This window comes from Oncorhynchus gorbuscha, linkage group LG02 (assembly GCF_021184085.1).
Source record: "Oncorhynchus gorbuscha isolate QuinsamMale2020 ecotype Even-year linkage group LG02, OgorEven_v1.0, whole genome shotgun sequence".
Taxonomy (NCBI): domain Eukaryota; kingdom Metazoa; phylum Chordata; class Actinopteri; order Salmoniformes; family Salmonidae; genus Oncorhynchus; species Oncorhynchus gorbuscha.
Genome location: NC_060174.1, coordinates 89,844,596 through 89,861,341, shown reverse-complemented (window position 1 = coordinate 89,861,341; position 16,746 = coordinate 89,844,596). Strand labels below are relative to the sequence as shown.

The 16,746-nt window shown below is 43.3% G+C and overlaps 1 protein-coding gene across 1 annotated transcript in view; it reads right to left on the bottom strand.

Annotated features, from left to right (window-relative positions):
• The window catches only part of LOC124012585 (F-BAR and double SH3 domains protein 2-like), a 56,044-nt gene that overhangs the window by 16,463 nt on the left and 22,835 nt on the right, over window positions 1-16,746 (bottom strand). Inside the window, exons 4-10 of the mRNA XM_046326363.1 lie at window positions 14,316-14,392; window positions 13,951-14,095; window positions 7,616-7,749; window positions 7,290-7,344; window positions 7,007-7,135; window positions 6,654-6,776; window positions 5,657-5,752 (exon numbers count right to left, since the gene is read on the bottom strand). Of these exons, the coding sequence (XP_046182319.1) occupies window positions 5,657-5,752; window positions 6,654-6,776; window positions 7,007-7,135; window positions 7,290-7,344; window positions 7,616-7,749; window positions 13,951-14,095; window positions 14,316-14,392 (759 nt within the window). The remainder of the gene's footprint in view (window positions 1-5,656; window positions 5,753-6,653; window positions 6,777-7,006; window positions 7,136-7,289; window positions 7,345-7,615; window positions 7,750-13,950; window positions 14,096-14,315; window positions 14,393-16,746) is intronic.

Below are 16,746 nucleotides of genomic sequence, written 5' to 3'. Positions count from 1 at the left end.
TCAACTGTTCTGCCTTATTATTATTCGACCATGCTGGTCATTTATGAACATTTGAACATCTTGGCCATGTTCTGTTATAATCTCCACCCGGCACAGCCAGAAGAGGACTGGCCACCCCACATAGCCTGGTTCCTCTCTAGGTTTCTTCATAGGTTTTGGCCTTTCTAGGGAGTTTTTCCTAGCCACCGTGCTTCTACACCTGCATTGCTTGCTGTTTGGGGTTTTATGCTGGGTTTCTGTACAGCACTTTGAGATATCAGCTGATGTACAAAGGGCTATATAAATAAATTTGATTTGATTTGTAGATAACCTGTAGCCAGTGGGTTTGGCGACGAGTATGAAGCGAAGGCCAACCAACGAGAGCGTACAAGTCGCAATGGTGGGTAGTGTATGGGGCTTTAGTGACAAAATGGATGGCACTGAGATAGAATGCATCCAGTTTGTTGAGTAGAGTGTTGGAGGCTCTTTAATAGATGACATCACCAAAGTCGAGGAACGGCAGGATGGTCAGTCTTACAGTATGTTTGGCAGCATGAGTGAAGGATGCTTTGTTGCAATATAGGAAGCCGATTCTAAAATGTATTTTTGGCCCTCCTATGTTGAACATAATAAACGGCTCTCTATCCACCGGATGTGTACCAAACTCACTAAAAGTGGTAGTAATGAAGCCTCTTGAAAAAGCCAAACCTTGACCCAGAAAATATAAAAAACTATGGGCCTATATCGAATGTCCCATTTCTCTCAAATTTTTTAGAAAAAGCTGTTGCGCAGCAACTCACTGCATTCCAGAAGACAAACAATGTATACGAAGTGCTTCAAGTCTGGTTTTAGACCCCATCATAGCACTGAGACTTCACTTGTGAAGGTGGTAAATTACCTTTTACTGGAGTCAGACCAAGGCTCTGCATCTGTCCTCGTGCTCCTAGACCTTAGTGCTGCTTTTGATACCATCGATCATCACATTCTTTTGGAGAGACTGGAAACCCAAATTCGTCTACACGGACAAGTTCTGGCCAGTTTTGAATTTATCTGTTGGAAAGATATCAGTTTTCGGTGTTCCTCAAGGTTCTGTTTTAGGACCACTATTGTTTTCACTATATATTTTACCTCTTGGGGATGTCATTCGATAACATAATGTTAACTTTCACTGCTATGCGGATGACACACAGCTGTACATTTAAATGAAACATGGTGAAGCCCCAAAATTGCCCTCACTAGAAGCCTGTGTTTCAGACATATGGAAGTGGATGGCTGCAAACTTTCTACTTTTAAACTCGGACAAAACAGATATCCTTGTTCTAGGTCCCAAGAAACAAAAGAGATCTTCTGTTGAATCAGACAATTAATCTTGATGGTTGTACAGTCGTCTCAAATAAAACTGAAGGACCTCGGCGTAACTCCGGACCCTGATCGCTCTTTTGACTAACATATCAAGACTGTTTCAAGGACAGATTTTTTCCATCTACGTAAAATTGCAAAAATCAGAAACTTTGTCCAATAATGATGCAGAAGAATTAATCCATGCTTTTGTCACTTCTAGGTTAGACTACTGAAATGCTCTACTTTCCGGCTACCCGGATAAAGCACTAAATAAACTTCAAATAGTGCTAAATACCTCTGCTAGAATCCTGACGAGAACCAACCAATTTGATCATATTACGCAAGTGCTAGCCTCCCTACACGGGCTTCCTGTCAAGGCAAGGGCTGATTTCAAGGTTTTACAGCTAACCTACAAAGAATTACATGGGCTTGCTCCTACCTATCTTTCAGATTTGGTCCTACCTACACGTACGCTACGGTCACAAGACGCAGGCCTCCTAACTGTCCCTAGAATTTCTAAGCAAACAACTGGAGCAGGGCTTTCTGCTATAGAGCTCAATTTTTTATGAATTGTCTGCCTACCCATGAGAGACGCAGACTCGGTCTCAACCTTCAAGTCCTTACTGAAGACTCATCTCTTCAGTGGGTCATATGATTGAGTGTAGTCTGGCCCAGGAGTGTGAAGGTGAACGGAAAGGCTCTGGAGCAACGAACCGCCCTTGATGCCTCTGCCTGGCCGGTTCCCCTCTTTCCACTGGGATTTTCTGCCTCTAACCCTATTACAGGGGCTGAGTCACTGGCTTTTACTGGTGCTCTTCCATGCCGTCCCTAGGAGAGGTGCATAATTTGAGTGGGATGAGTCACTGACGTGGTCTTCCTGTCTGGGTTGGCGCCCCCCGTTGGGTTGTGCCGTGGCGGAGATCTTTGTGGGCTATACTCGGCCTTGTCTCAGGATGGTAAGTTGGTGGTTGAATATATCCCTCTAGTGGCGTGGGGGCTGAGCTTTGGCAAAGTGGGTGGGGTTATACCCTGCCTGTTTGGTCCTGTCCGGGGGTATCATCAGATGCGGTCAGTGTCTCCTGACCCCTCCTGTCTCAGCCTCCAGTATTTATCCTCAGTAGTTTGTTGGGGGGCTAGGGTCAGTCTGTTATATCTGGAGTATTTCTCATGTCTTATCCAGTGTCCTGTGTGAATTTAAGTATGCTCTCTCTAATTCTTTCTTTCTCTCAGAGGACCTGAGCCCTAGGACCATGCCTCAGGACTATCTGGCATGATGTCTCCTTGTTGTCCCCAGTCCACCTGGCCGTGCTGCTGCTCCAGTTAACTGTTCTGCCTGCAGCTATGGAACCGTGGCCTGTTCACTGTATGTTATAATCTCCACCCTGCACAGCCAGAAGAGGAATGGCCACCCCTCATAGCCTGGTTCCTCTAAGTTTCTTCCTAGGGAGTTTTTCCTAGCCACCGTGTTTCTACACCTGCAATGCTTGCTGTTTGGGGTTTTAGGCTGGGTTTCTGTAGAGCACTTTGATATATCAGCTGATGTAAGAAGGGCTATATAAATATATTTGATATGTTCTGGACATTGCAAAATAGAAATGGAATGAATAGAGCTGACAGTTATTTAGTCTACATGACAGACAATCATATACAGTGGGGCAAAAAAGTATTTAGTCAGCCACCAATTGTGCAAGTTCTCACACTTAAAAAGATGAGGCCTGTAATTTTCATCATAGGTACACTTCAACTATGACAGACAAAATAAGAAAAAAGAAAAAAAATCCACTGTAGGATTTTTAATGAATTTATTTGCAAATTATGGTGGAAAATAAGTATTTGGTCAATAACAGAAGTTTCTCAATACTTTGTTATATACCCTTTGTTGGCAATGACAGAGGTCAAACGTTTTCTGTAAGTCTTCACACACTGTTGCTGGTATTTTGGCCCATTCCTCCATGCAGATCTCCTCTAGAGCAGTGATGTTTTGGGGCGGTTGCTGGGCAACACAGACTTTCAACTCCCTCCAAAGATTTCCTATGGGGTTGAGATCTGGAGACTGGCTAGGCTACTCCAGGACCTTGAAATGCTTCTTACGAAGCCACTCCTTCGTTGCCCGGGCGGTGTGTTTGGGATCATTGTCATGCTGAAAGCCGCATCCACGTTTCATCTTCAATGCCCTTGCTGATGGAAGGAGGTTTTCACTCGAAATCTCACGATACATGGCCCCATTCATTCTTTCCTTTACACGGATCAGTCGTCCTGGTCCCTTTGCAGAAAAACAGCCCCAAAGCATGATGTTTCCACCCCTATGATTCACAGTAGGTATGGTGTTCTTTGGATGCAACTCTGCATTATTTGTCCTCCAAACACAATGAGTTGAGTTTTTACCAAAAAGTTATATTTTGGTTTCATCAGACCATATGACATTCTCCCAATCTTCTTCTGGATCATCCAAATGCTCTCGAGCAAACTTCAGACGGGCCTGGACATGTACTGGCATAAGCAGGGGGACACGTCTGGCACTGCAGGATTTGAGTCCCTGGCGGCGTAGTGTGTTACTGATGGTAGGCTTTGTTATTTTGATCCCAGCTCTCTGCAGGTCATTCACTATGTCCCCCCATGTGGTTCTGGGATTTTTGCTCACCGTTCTTGTGATCATTTTGACCCCACGGGGTAAGATCTTGCGTGGAGCCCCAGATCGAGGGAGATTATCAGTGGTCTTGTATGTCTTCCATTTCCTAATATAGAATGTGATTTTCTGGAATTTCTTTCCTCATTTTGTCTGTCATAGTTGAAGTGTACCTATAATGAAAATTACAGGCCTCATCTTTTTAAGTGGGAGAACTTGTACAATTGGTGGCTGACTAAATACTTTTTTGCCCGACTGTATGTTCTAGTACATTTCTATCAGAACCTTCTGTAACGCTATTTGCTCATTATCCACCAAATGGAAGAAAACGTCCAGAAATGGGGAGGGACAACCCTATACTTAGCTAATAAGAAGCACTCATTCTTGTTTCCGGATAAAAAAATATTTAAAAATGTTTTCCATCGCACACTAATGAACAGAGCCCTGGCTGGTTGGGATGATGGACACACAACAGGACCAGAAGGTTTGGTCTCACCTCTACTCAGGAGGTGTATAGGTCAAACCCCATGACTGATGAGCCCTGGCATGCTTCATGTGCAGAGCTGACCCTTGACACAAGAATGAACACAGTCCAAATGGCAGATTAACTGAATGTGCACTCAGCTAAAAAAATTTTTTTCCCCAACTACAGGTTGAAGATGGAAAAATGGCACCACAAGTGGAGCGCCGAGTTTTCTGCGTTTGTGTATGTGTGTGTGTGTGAGAGAAACAACGTGGACTACGGAAGGCCCATAAATCAGTGAATGAGAGGAGAGCCACACCTAGTTCGTGTTAGAAGCTGGGGCAGCCAGGTGTAGAAGAGTGGAGGAGGGATGAGGAAGGCAGGGGGTTGGAGTGAGCACACTGACGAGGCCCCCTTACAATGCCCCCTTTTCACAGATGCCTAGGCCGTCCATGGTCCTGCCTGCCTGCAAAACGTCCCCACTCCCCTCCGGCTCCTCTTTCAGTGCAGTTCTTTTCCGGATCCCTCCGTCGTCTCGCACAGGGAAGGGGAGGTTTGAGGGGGAAACTGCATCACTAAATGTTTTCTTTAGGAACAGGCCACCGCTTGTTTGACTTCCAACGAAAACAACAACGAGGGCCTTGGAGGTTTCTAACAATTTGTCCAGTGTAGCGGAGGGGCGGATGGGATGGGAGGAGGGGTGCGGGTGGAGGAGGGTGTGGACGAGTGCACTGGCGGGCAGACGGACAGACTGGGTCATCTGAGAACAGGTTCCTAAGGCACGGGGCCTCTGGGGCACACAGGCACACCATATACACAGACTCACTACCCACACACTATAAATACACACAAAGCTGCGTGCAACAAACACTCACCAACGCACATGCACAACATGCAATAGACGTAAGTGTCGTTTGTTTACATAGCATTGTTTCCTTCCTCACAAGTTCACTACTGAGATTGATCTAGTCGCCCTCAGTTTCGCAATGCCTTAGCCAGCTTTATCACCAAAAAGCTAGCAATTTTATGGCGTCGGTGGAGGCAATTCAAGCTGAAAAGTGAGCTTACCTATTCATTTGTGTTACACACACACAGAAGCCTGTACGGTAGAGCAATTTAGCTCACCTAGCGGTGAGGAATGATCAGTGGTTCTATGAGCGGGAAGCTATAGCATAGCTAGTGTGTAGCGTAGCACTAGCCACCACGTACCATGAGAACAGTAGCGTTAGCATAGCACTACTCCCCACCTTGTCAGTGTCGCTGGGTTGGAAGAGGATGGCTGGGGCGCTGTGGAACACTGGGTTGTGCTGTACAAACTGCTGCTGTTGGAAGTCCTGCGTCACCTGGAGAGAACACAGACACGAACACACTTGTTTAGGTAACCTCATAAGGCCACAATAGAGGCATCTAATAATCTGACAGAGGCATGAAGGGATTTGAATAGATAAAATATCATTATCATGACAGAAGAGGATTTACTTAATCCTTTGAGTGTTTATTATGTCATTGAAGGGCAACCACACTGGTCTTAAGTCATGGCCATGGAAGGACCACTGACGGTCAGAGCAGAGCACAGTATAACCCAAAGTCATGGGGGAGCATTCATGGTCACCTCAAGGTTCACAGGAAGATGACCTGAGAGAGGTTCCAAACTATGCACAGACACACAGGCTGCTGTGTGGTGTCACAGTGAAAAAGAACCATATGGGTCAACGGGTCAAAATATGTTAAACTGTTAAACAGAGCACCCGGAGGTCGCTGTTTCACCACAAATATACGGTCACGCTGGGCTGCCAGGAAATGAACTGCAAACCAAGTTCAGGTTCCAGAAACGCAAGAGGACCAAGAGATCAGGACTAAGAGAGGCCAATGGCTGAGGGGTAACTGAATAGCTAGTAAAACAATAGAGTATTGAGATAGGTAAATGGTCATCTCTAAATCTTTGATGGAAAAATTAGGACCTAAACCATGGTATCAATGTGAATATGACCGACTAGGTTTCAAACTCGGTTCTTCTACACCCCACAAGACTGTTAGCCATCTGAGCTAAAGCCTAGGCATAAGCTCTGGGGAATGTGAGTTTTCAGGTCTTAAGCAAGGCCACTGACTGAACCAGCGCTGTTACTCCAATTTCTGCTCATTTTCCTCATTAGGACATTAGGAGTCTGCAAGATGGCACAAACAGATCTGGAAGCAGGCTAGTTCAATTAAAGCTAATTTGTGGGCTAGTTTCCATGCACTCACCCCGTTGGAGCTATCCAGGACGACATTGAAGGTGTCGTGTACAGCCTGGTAGGCCTCCAACTCTGTCTGGCTCAGAGAGACCAGGTAGTCCTTCACCTGCTCATAGATGCCCCCATCCAGAACCTGAGGAGCACAGGGCAACAAGGTAATACGTTAGGAACGTAACTTGTAATTGACCAGTAATGCAGCAATAAGCCAGCATATCTCTCACTCGCACCTTAGTGGTGGTGTTCCAAGTTGTCTGTTTCTGCAGTCATGCAAACTATGACAAAGCAATCGTCTGAGATATGCAGCATGACTGCAAACAAAAAGATGACCTGGAATGCCCGTACATGTGTGTGCTGACGCCTCACCTTGATGCAGTCGATCAGGTCCGTGTCGTAGTAACGCTGCTGGTGAGCATTAGCCGCTGCTAGCGTGAGCAGATAGTCGTTCCTGGCGTGGTTGGCTTTGGAGTTACACTCACTCCTTTTGGCTTTTAGCTGGTGAAAAAAAAACACTCATGGGGGCATTCCAGGTAATCTTTAGTTTGATAGGTTGATGCTACAACAGAATTTATTTTGGGCCCCTATGCAGCTGAGTTTGTGGGCTTGGCCAATTGGCCATACATACAATGTATTAATGTAATGCTCTCACCTTTACACTGGCCCGCTGCAGACTGGACCTGGACTGGAACAGACTCAGTTTGGACCTGGACAGAACAGAAGGAGAGAAGGATCATGCATGTGAACCGATTCACACAAGACCAGTGGTTCCAACCATAAGTCTTACATTTTCACTCCTGTACGTCGGAGTATTGGATAGGTAGCATTACGGTAATAGCTCCCCCTTTCCCTCCGATAGGCTTGGTGGAATTGTACCCAGATTTCTTACCCATCTGATCCTCTCAGATCTCCATAAGGCTGTAGGGGGGGATTTGGGATTGGACAGACATTGTGTATGTCTGCATGTACTGTACATACTTGGCATCCTGCTCAGCCTTGTCTCTGACAGCCTGGGCCATGGTCTCAGTCTCCTGGTACTTCTTCCTGGTCTTGGCCAGCTCCTTCACAGAGTCCTGCAGCTCTGCCTGCACCAGCGTCAGCTGGTCAATACACTAAACAAACAACAACCAGAGGTTATCAGTATGTGTATATACACTAAACAAACAGTTATCAATATATGGTACAGAACATCTCATGTGGTGAAATTGACTATATATACACACACACTAAAGTATGTGGGGCGGCAGGTAGCCTAGTGGTTAGAGCGTTGGACTTGTAACCGAAAGGTTGCAAGATCAAATCCCCGAGCTGTTCTGCCCCTGAACAAGGCAGTTAACTCACTGTTCCTAGGCAGTCATTGAAAATAAGACTTTGTTCTTAACTGACTTGCCCAGTTAAATAAAGGTTAAAAAAGTGGACACCCCTTCCAATTAGTGGATTCGTCTATTTCAGCCACACCCATTGCTGACAGGTGTATAAAATCCAGCACACAGCCAAGACAAACATTGGCAGTAGAATGGCCTTACTGAAGAACTCAGTGACAACGCCAGGGTAGTGGGTTCGATTCCCGGGACCACCCATACGTAGAATGTATGCACACATGACTGTAAGTCGCTTTGGATAAAAGCGTCTGCTAAATGGCATATATTATTATTATTATTACTTTCAACGTGGCACCATCATAGGATGCCACATTATTAAAATAAACTATATATATTTTCCTTTATTATTTTTTTCCCTGTAAGTGCTGTTACTGTGAAGTGGAAACGTATAAGAGCAACAACGGCTCAGTCGCAAAGTGGTAGGCACACTAGCTCACAGAACGAGACCGCTAAGGGCTGAAGCGCGTAAAAATATTCCGTCCTCGGTTGCAACACTCACTACAGAGTTCCAAACTGCCTCTGGAAGCAACGACAGCACAAGAACTGTTCATTGTGAGCTTCATGAAATGGGTTTCCTTGGCAGAGAAGTCACACACAAGCCCTAAGATCACCATGCGCAATGCCAAGCGTCAGCTGGAGTGGTGTAAAGCGCACAGCCATTGGACTCCGTGGAAATGCGTTCTCTGTAGTGATGAATCCCGGCTTCACCATCTGGCAGTTCGATGGACGAATCTGGGTTTGGCGGATGCCAGGAGAAAGCTACCTGCCCGAATGCATAGTGCCAACTGTAAAGTTTGGTGGAGGAGGAATAATAGTCTGGGGCTGTTTTTCATGGCTCGGGCTAGGCCCCTTAGTTCCAGTGAAGGGAAATCTTAACACTACATTCTAGACGATTCTGTGCTTCCAACTCCGAGGAAACAGTTTGGGGAATCCCCCTGTGCACAAACCAAGTCCATAGAGAAATTGTTTGTCGAGACTGGTGAGGAAAAACTTGACTGGCCTGCACAGAGCCCTGACCTCAACCCCATCGAACACCTTTGGGATGAATTGGAACGCTGACTGTGAGCCAGGCCTAATTGCCTAACATCAGTGCTCAACCTCACTAATGCTTGTGGCTTAATGGAAACAAATCCCTGCAGCAATGTTCCAACAAAGGGGGGGGACCAACTCCATATTAATGCCCATGATTTTGGATTGAGATGTTCAATGAGCATGTGTCCACATACTTTTGGTCATGTAGAGTATATATGTGAGCTGATCAATACACTGGACAAACAAGTGGTGACGTACAGTTATTAATTGTGAGATATACATGGTAGGGATGTAATGATTCATGGAAGGTATGCAGCATCTTCATTATTCAAATGCTAAAATATCTTGAGCAATATTAGGCCTTATTATTTGAGTGACAACCTCTGTAATTTGCTAGGTTATTGTTATCTATGCATTGTTGAAAATGATGCTTTACCAGAATAAAAGTAAGGCCCCCCCCCCCCCCCACACACACACACACGGGAGGAACACCGGTAACGGGATACCAGGAACACTTAACATTTCCTATATTCTTTTGAATGACTAGACCCTGGATATTACAACGTTTTCCCCAATGTCGCACTGCAGCAATTCCACAAAATACACCACATGAGCAGCGGCAGATTGGATAATGTGCAAAAAAATAAAATAACTACATTAAAAATTTTAAAAAACTTGTCGCGTGGATGCCTTTAGGATACCGTATTTACTTCACAAAGACACCATAAATTCAAAGCACACGCATAATTGACACTGCCTGACAGCACGAGATACGAATGCAGTTTAAGAGTTCTCATCAGAACTGAAAATGTGATCCCGGTCCGACCCAAGCCCGGTGAGCTGAAGCCCGAGCCCAGGTCTGACATCACAGAAATGAGCCAGCAGTAAAACAGTAGACTATATTGAACTGGTTTTGAGAACAACGCGGCGGAAGCGAAGTGAGGAGACGGCCATTAGAGGAAAACGCACTTTAGATATGATCAATTGAATGATGAAAAAAGTCATATCCAACAGTTCTAATAATTCAAAGTGATAGACGTGTGTGTGTGTGTGTGTGTGTGTGTGTGTGTGTGTGTGTGTGTGTGTGTGTGTGTGTGTGTGTGGTCACCAAGATGATTATTTCAGCATTGTTTTGATGGGGACAGCGCCGTGGTGCTACTTTGATACAAGAGTGGGGCACTCGTCTTGATTAATCAATTCATGTCAGATTGTTTTCACTGAATCTCTGTTTGATATTTGGTAATTAGGCTAGTGAAATGTTAGCTAAATTAAGGTGCGTACTAATTATCATCTTTATTCTAGTTTGCTGATATATTATCTGATTAGGAAACATTTATAGCATGTTATACAAGTTGATTTTGCTCTTCAGCCTGGCCTACTCCCGACAAAAAGCCTGTGACTTGTCTGATAATCAACGTGATTTTGTTTCACAAAATCTTTCTGTATATTTGGTTAATTGATCGCTGGCTTCATTTGCTCATCTATCACTGATCAGAAACATTTACCATGCAGTAGCCTTAATCAAGTGTATTATTTCTCTATGGACTCACATATATATAACCTATAGGCTATTTTCACTGAAACCCAAAATCCTGACTCGCATAAAAATGACCAACTTTATTCTGTAATCCATAGGTTGCATTATCAAAGCACGTCTCGCCTATCGATGCCTGTCAAAATACAGCTCTATTTAATTTAAACAATTTCCTGTCTTCATCTCCCCATTAGTCATTAGCTGATCTGCTATCTGTAAAATCAATTCGATTTAGCCAAATTGGAGAAATTCTGTCATTTGTTGGAGGTTAGCTAGCAAGCTTAGCAACTTTGGTCATTTGACTTCTATTTGATTACAGTTAAAGTTGGTATGATTACACAATGCTATATTTCAGGGTTACACTCTCTGCCTCAGCGCATTCTGTGGAAAGATAGTCTAGGCCTACTGCTGAAACGCGCTGAATGAATTAAGCAACATGATAAAGCTCAGAATTTAAGAACCGTTTCACAATTCACAACGTCATTGGCCATCAAAGTTACTCTATCATTACTAAATATCAGTTTCACTTGCTGTAAAGTCTTTACATAGTGGAGCAGCCAAGCTGGCAATGTGGAACACCCCTCCTATTTTGGGAGAACCCTGGCATTGTGACCTTATCTTGGTTTTAAACGCTTTAAAATGGGCACTTTAAAATGGGCATTTTTACAGTATTTCCTGGGACTCTCAGGATAAATATTAATTATTTTCAGTACTGAAACTTGGTAGATGCTCTGTAAAATATGAATCCCTAAAACACACACACGTATCATTTACACACACAGAAGTAATCAGCAGACAGATCCAGCTCAGATGTCCAGCTCCTGAGCTCCATACGCAGCAGATTTTCATTTAGAATGGAAAATGTATGTATTTATGCAACAAATGTTAATGCATCAAATCAATTAGTTCTCTAATCAAACCGAATTGCACTGAATCGTTACAAACTAAAATGTATCGTTCCTGTATCATATCAAAGCCCATGTATTGAATCATCTTGAAAGGGAATGATACACATCCCTAATACTTGGCTATATTCAGATGCATTGCCAATACAATTATCATGCCTGGAAATGCATGCCTGTCTATTGGTAACCCATTCTATGATGTCCTAAGAGCTAACATAATATTCTTATTAGGTTAGTCAGGGTGAACAAAGGGTGCTTGTTGATGGTAGCCAGTGGAATGTGGAGACTGGACAGAGGTAACTAGAGACCAATTGTTGGTCAAAGCCTGACCAACTTGGTAGGGCAGCAGTGTGGCCAACTAGCTGATAGGGAAGCAGGGGCGTATTCAGTAAGGCGAAAATATCTCTGAATGGGGTAAAATGGGGGAGGATACTACCTGAACCTGTCCAATGAGAACACGCTATAGGGCGCTATGCAAATTGGACTGGGTCTATGGTTTCTGGAATAATGGTGTTGATGTGAGCCATGACCAGCCTTTCAAAGCATTTCATGGCTACAGACATGAGTGCTACGGGTCAGTAGTCATTTAGGCAGGTTAACTTAGTGTTTTGGGCACAGGGACTATGGTGGTCTGCTTGTAACATGCTGGTATTACAGATTCGGACAGAGGTTGAAAATGTCAGTGAAGACACTTGCCAGTTGATCAGCGTACACGTCCTGGTAATCCGTCTGGCCCTACGGCCTTGTGAATGTTGACCTATTTAAAGGTCTTACTCACATTGGCTGCAGAGAGCGTGATCACACAATCACCCGGAACAGCTGGTGCTCTCGTGCATGTTCAGTGTTACCTGTCTCAAAGCGAGCATAGACGTTATTTAGCTCATCTGGTAGGCTCGTGTCACTGGGCAGCTCTCGGCAGTGCTTCACTTTGTAGGCTGTAATAGACTACAAATACAGTTGTGACAAGCTTGTAACGTCATACCCAAGAGCACTAGAGGCTGCAATCGCTGCCAAAGGTGCTTCAACAAATTACTGAGTAAAGGAACATTTTGTAAATATGATATTTCCATTTTTTATTATGGGGTATTGTGGGTAAATTGATGAGGGATTTAAAAAAAATAAGGCTGTAACACAACAAAATGTAGAAAAAGTCAAGGGGTCTGAACATTTTCCGAATACATTTTAACCCAGCCAATCAGGAACATTAACGGTCTTCTTGGTAAACAACTCGTGTAGATTTGGCCTTGTGTATTAGCTTATTGTCCTGCTGATAGGTGAAATAATCTACCAATGTCTGGTGGAAAGCAGTCTAAAGCAAGGTTTCCTCCAGGATTTTGCATGTCCTTAGCTCCATTAAGTTTATTTTTTTATCCTGAAAAACTCCCCTTCCATAACATGATGCAGCCACCACTATGCCTGAAAATATGGAGAGCGGTGCTCAGTAATGTGTTGTATTGTATTTGCCCCAACATAACTTTTTGTCCTAAATACAAAGTGTTAATTGCATTGCCACATTTCTTGCAGTATTACTTTAGTGCTGTGTTGCAAACAGGATGCATATATTTCTGTAGACTTACTTATTTTCACTCTCAATTTGGTTAGTATTGTGGAGTAACTACAATGTTGTTGATCCATCTTCAGTTCTCTCCTATCACAGCCATCTAACTGTTATGAAATGGTTTCGTTCTTCTCTGGCAACTGCGTTACCTTTGTAGTTACTGGGTGTATTGATACACCATCCAAAGTGTGATTAATAACTTCACAATGCTCAAAGGGATATATAAACATGTATATTTTTTTACCCATCTACCAATAGCTGCCCTTCTTGGCGAGGCATTGGAAAACCTGGTCGCTGATCTTTGTGGTTGAATCTGTGTTTGAAATTCACTTCCACTTCTCGACTTACAGATAAATTGTTTGTGTGTGGTATAGAGATGAGGTAGTCATTCAAAAATAATGTTAAACATTATTATTGCACACAGTGAGTCCATGCAACTTATTATGTGAATTGTTAAGCACATTTCTACTCCTGCATTTATTTAGGCTTGCCATAACAAAGGGGTTGAATACTTATTGACTATTGTTGAATATTTCAGATTTTAATTTTTAATGAATATGTAAACATAATTCCACTGACATTATGAAGTACTGTGTGTAGGCCAGTGACCAAAAACTCTAAATTGAATAAATGTTTAATTCAGGCTGTAACATAACAAAATGTGGCAAAAGTCCAGGGGTGTGAATACTTTCTGAAGGCGCTGTAAATACACTGGTTGGTATCAAGAACAGCGTACTTCCCCTTAAGTCAGAAAACAACACATCCTGAATTGTTTCAGTGGTTTCAACTCACCAGCTGTATAAATGGAGACATACATCCAATGTAAGACATGAGAGAGCAGGAGAGAGTCTGCAAACTATGCAAAGCTAAGCCATGTTGTGATGGTGGTTTGGCCTCCATACCTTCCTGAGCTGATGCTCCTTCTGCAGCCTGGCAGTCTTGGCTGGGTCTGACACCTGGTTCCTGTAGTTCTCACAGGCCGTGATCCTGGACTGGGTCACATGCACCGTGCCCTCCAAGTAGGCCTTCCAAACCGTATACATGTTCCTATGAAGACATGCACACACACACACATTATTATACTTATGGAGACAAATACATTTGATATGTTCTACTGTGTTGTTAATATGGTTACAATTGGGCATAATTGTATACACACTAGTAAGCATTATTATGGAAAAATAACACTAACATCTGTCCATTTCACTTGAGGGAGAGTGGGAGACAATACGATTTCTGACAATGCCACAGTGACGAGAGGTCTTACCTGTGTTCTGTGGGCTCCTCTGGTAGGCTGGCTGGCCATTCCCTTTTCAGGTACTGATTGGACAGCTTCTGTAGAGCCTACGGGGGAGGAAGAAGAGAGACCTTTAACCCTTGAACTCCTGACCCACTTTCTACCTTCCGATACTGCTGCTTCCAAGGATTTCCATGATTACCTTGGCCTGGGTCGTGTTCAATAGGCACGAAACGGATGGGGTATTGTGTGTTGATTGATGAGGAAAACATGATTTAAGACATTTTAGAATAAGGCTGTAATGTAACAAAATGTGTAAAAGGGTCAAGTGGTCTGAATACTTTCCGAAGGCACCGTATATCTAGGAATGTTTGATAAACTGGTGGTGCTGAATCAAGACCTTAACCCCTTTCTCTCCATTATTCTCCCAATTCTGAGATATTTGGATGAATCTATACAGGGACCCAGGAAGAACTCTTGGAATTCCATGCCTAATCTAAACTAGGCAAGTCAGTTAACACATTCTTATTTTCAATGACGGCCTAGGAACGGTGGGTTAACTGCCTTGTACAAGAGCAGAAGGACAGATCACATTGTCAGCTCAGGGGACCCAATCTTGCAACCTTACAGCTAACTAGTCCAATGCTCTAACCACCTGCCCTCTCGTTGCACTCCACAAGGAGCGAATGCAGTCGAAGCAAAGGTAAGTTTCTAGCTAGCATTAAACTTATCTTATAAAAAAACAGTCAATCAATCATAATCACTAGTTATAACTACACATGGTTGATGATATCACTAGTTTATATAGCGTGTCCTGCATTGCATATAAATCGATACAATGCTGGAGGATGATTTAACAAAAGCACATTTGCGAAAAAAGCACAATCGTTGGACAACTGTACCTAACCATAAACACCAATGCCTTTCTTAAAATCAATACACAAGTATATATTTTCAAAACCTGCATAATTAGCTAAAAGAAATCCAGGTTAGCAGGCAATATTAACCAGGTGAAATCGTGTCACTTATCTTGCGTTCATTGCACGCTGAGACCGGGTATATGCAACAGTTTGGGCAGCCTGGCTCATTGTGAACTAATTTGCAAGAATTGTATATAATTATGACATAACATTGAAGGTTGTGCAATGTCACAAGAATATTTAGACTTAGGGATGCCACCCGTTAGAAAAAAAAACAGAACGGTTCCGTATTTCACTGAAATAAACGTTTTGTTTTCAAGATGATAGTTTCAGGATTCGACCATATTAATGACCAAAGACTCATATTTGTGTGTGTTATGTTATAATTAAGTCTATGATTTGATAGAGCAGTCTGACTGAGCGATGGTAGGCAGCAGCAGGCTCATAAGCATTCATTCAAACAGCACTTTTGCGTTTTGCCAGCAGCTCTTTGCAAGCACAGCGCTGTTTATGACTTCAAGCCTATCAGCCTAATGGCTGGTGTAACCGATGTGAAATGGCTAGCTAGTTAGCGGGGAGCGCGCTAAAAGTGTTTCAAATGTCACTCAGACTTTGAGTAATTATTCCCCTTGCTCTGCAAGGGCCGCGGCTTTTGTGGAGCGATGGGTAACGATGCTTCGAGGGTGGCTGTTGTCGATGTGTTCCTGGTTCGAGCCCAGGTAGGGGCGAGGAGAGGGACGGAAGCTATGCTGTTACACTGGCAATACTAAAGTGCCTATAAGAACATCTAATAGTCAAAGGTACAGTGGAGAGAACAAGTATTTGATAACCTGCAAAATCGGCAGTGTTTCCTACTTACAAAGCATGTAGAGGTCTGCAATATTTATCATAGGTACACTTCAACTGTGAGACAGAATATTTTTTAAATCCAGAAAATCACATTGTATTGATTTTTAAGTAATTAATTTGCATTTTATTGCATGACATAAGTATTTGATACATCAGAAAAGCAGAACTTAATATTTGGTACAGAAACCTGTTTGCAATTACTGTCACACCTTGGTCATTGTATTTTGTGTTTTTGTTATATGTTTGGGTAGGCCAGGGTGTGACATGGGTTTATATGTTGTTTTTCGTATTGGGGTTTGTAGTATTTGGGATCGTGGCTAATTAGGGGTGTTGTATAGGCTTGGCTGCCTGAGGCGATTCTCAATTGGAGTCAGGTGCTTCGCGTTGTCTCTGATTGGGAACCGTATTTAGGCAGCCTGACTTTTGCTTTGTATTTTGTGGGTGTTTGTTCCCATCTCTGTGTAGTAGTCACCAGATAGGCTGTAATTAGTTTCACGTTCCGTTCTGTTGTTTTTGTATTTCAGTTATTTCATGTACCGCTATTCTGTTCATTAAAGTCATGAGTAACCTACACGCTGCGTTTCAGTCCGACTCTCTTCTTACAACAGATGAACGCCGTTACAATTACAGAGATCATATGTTTCCTGTAGTTATTGACCAGATTTGCACACACTGCAGCAGGGATTTTGGCC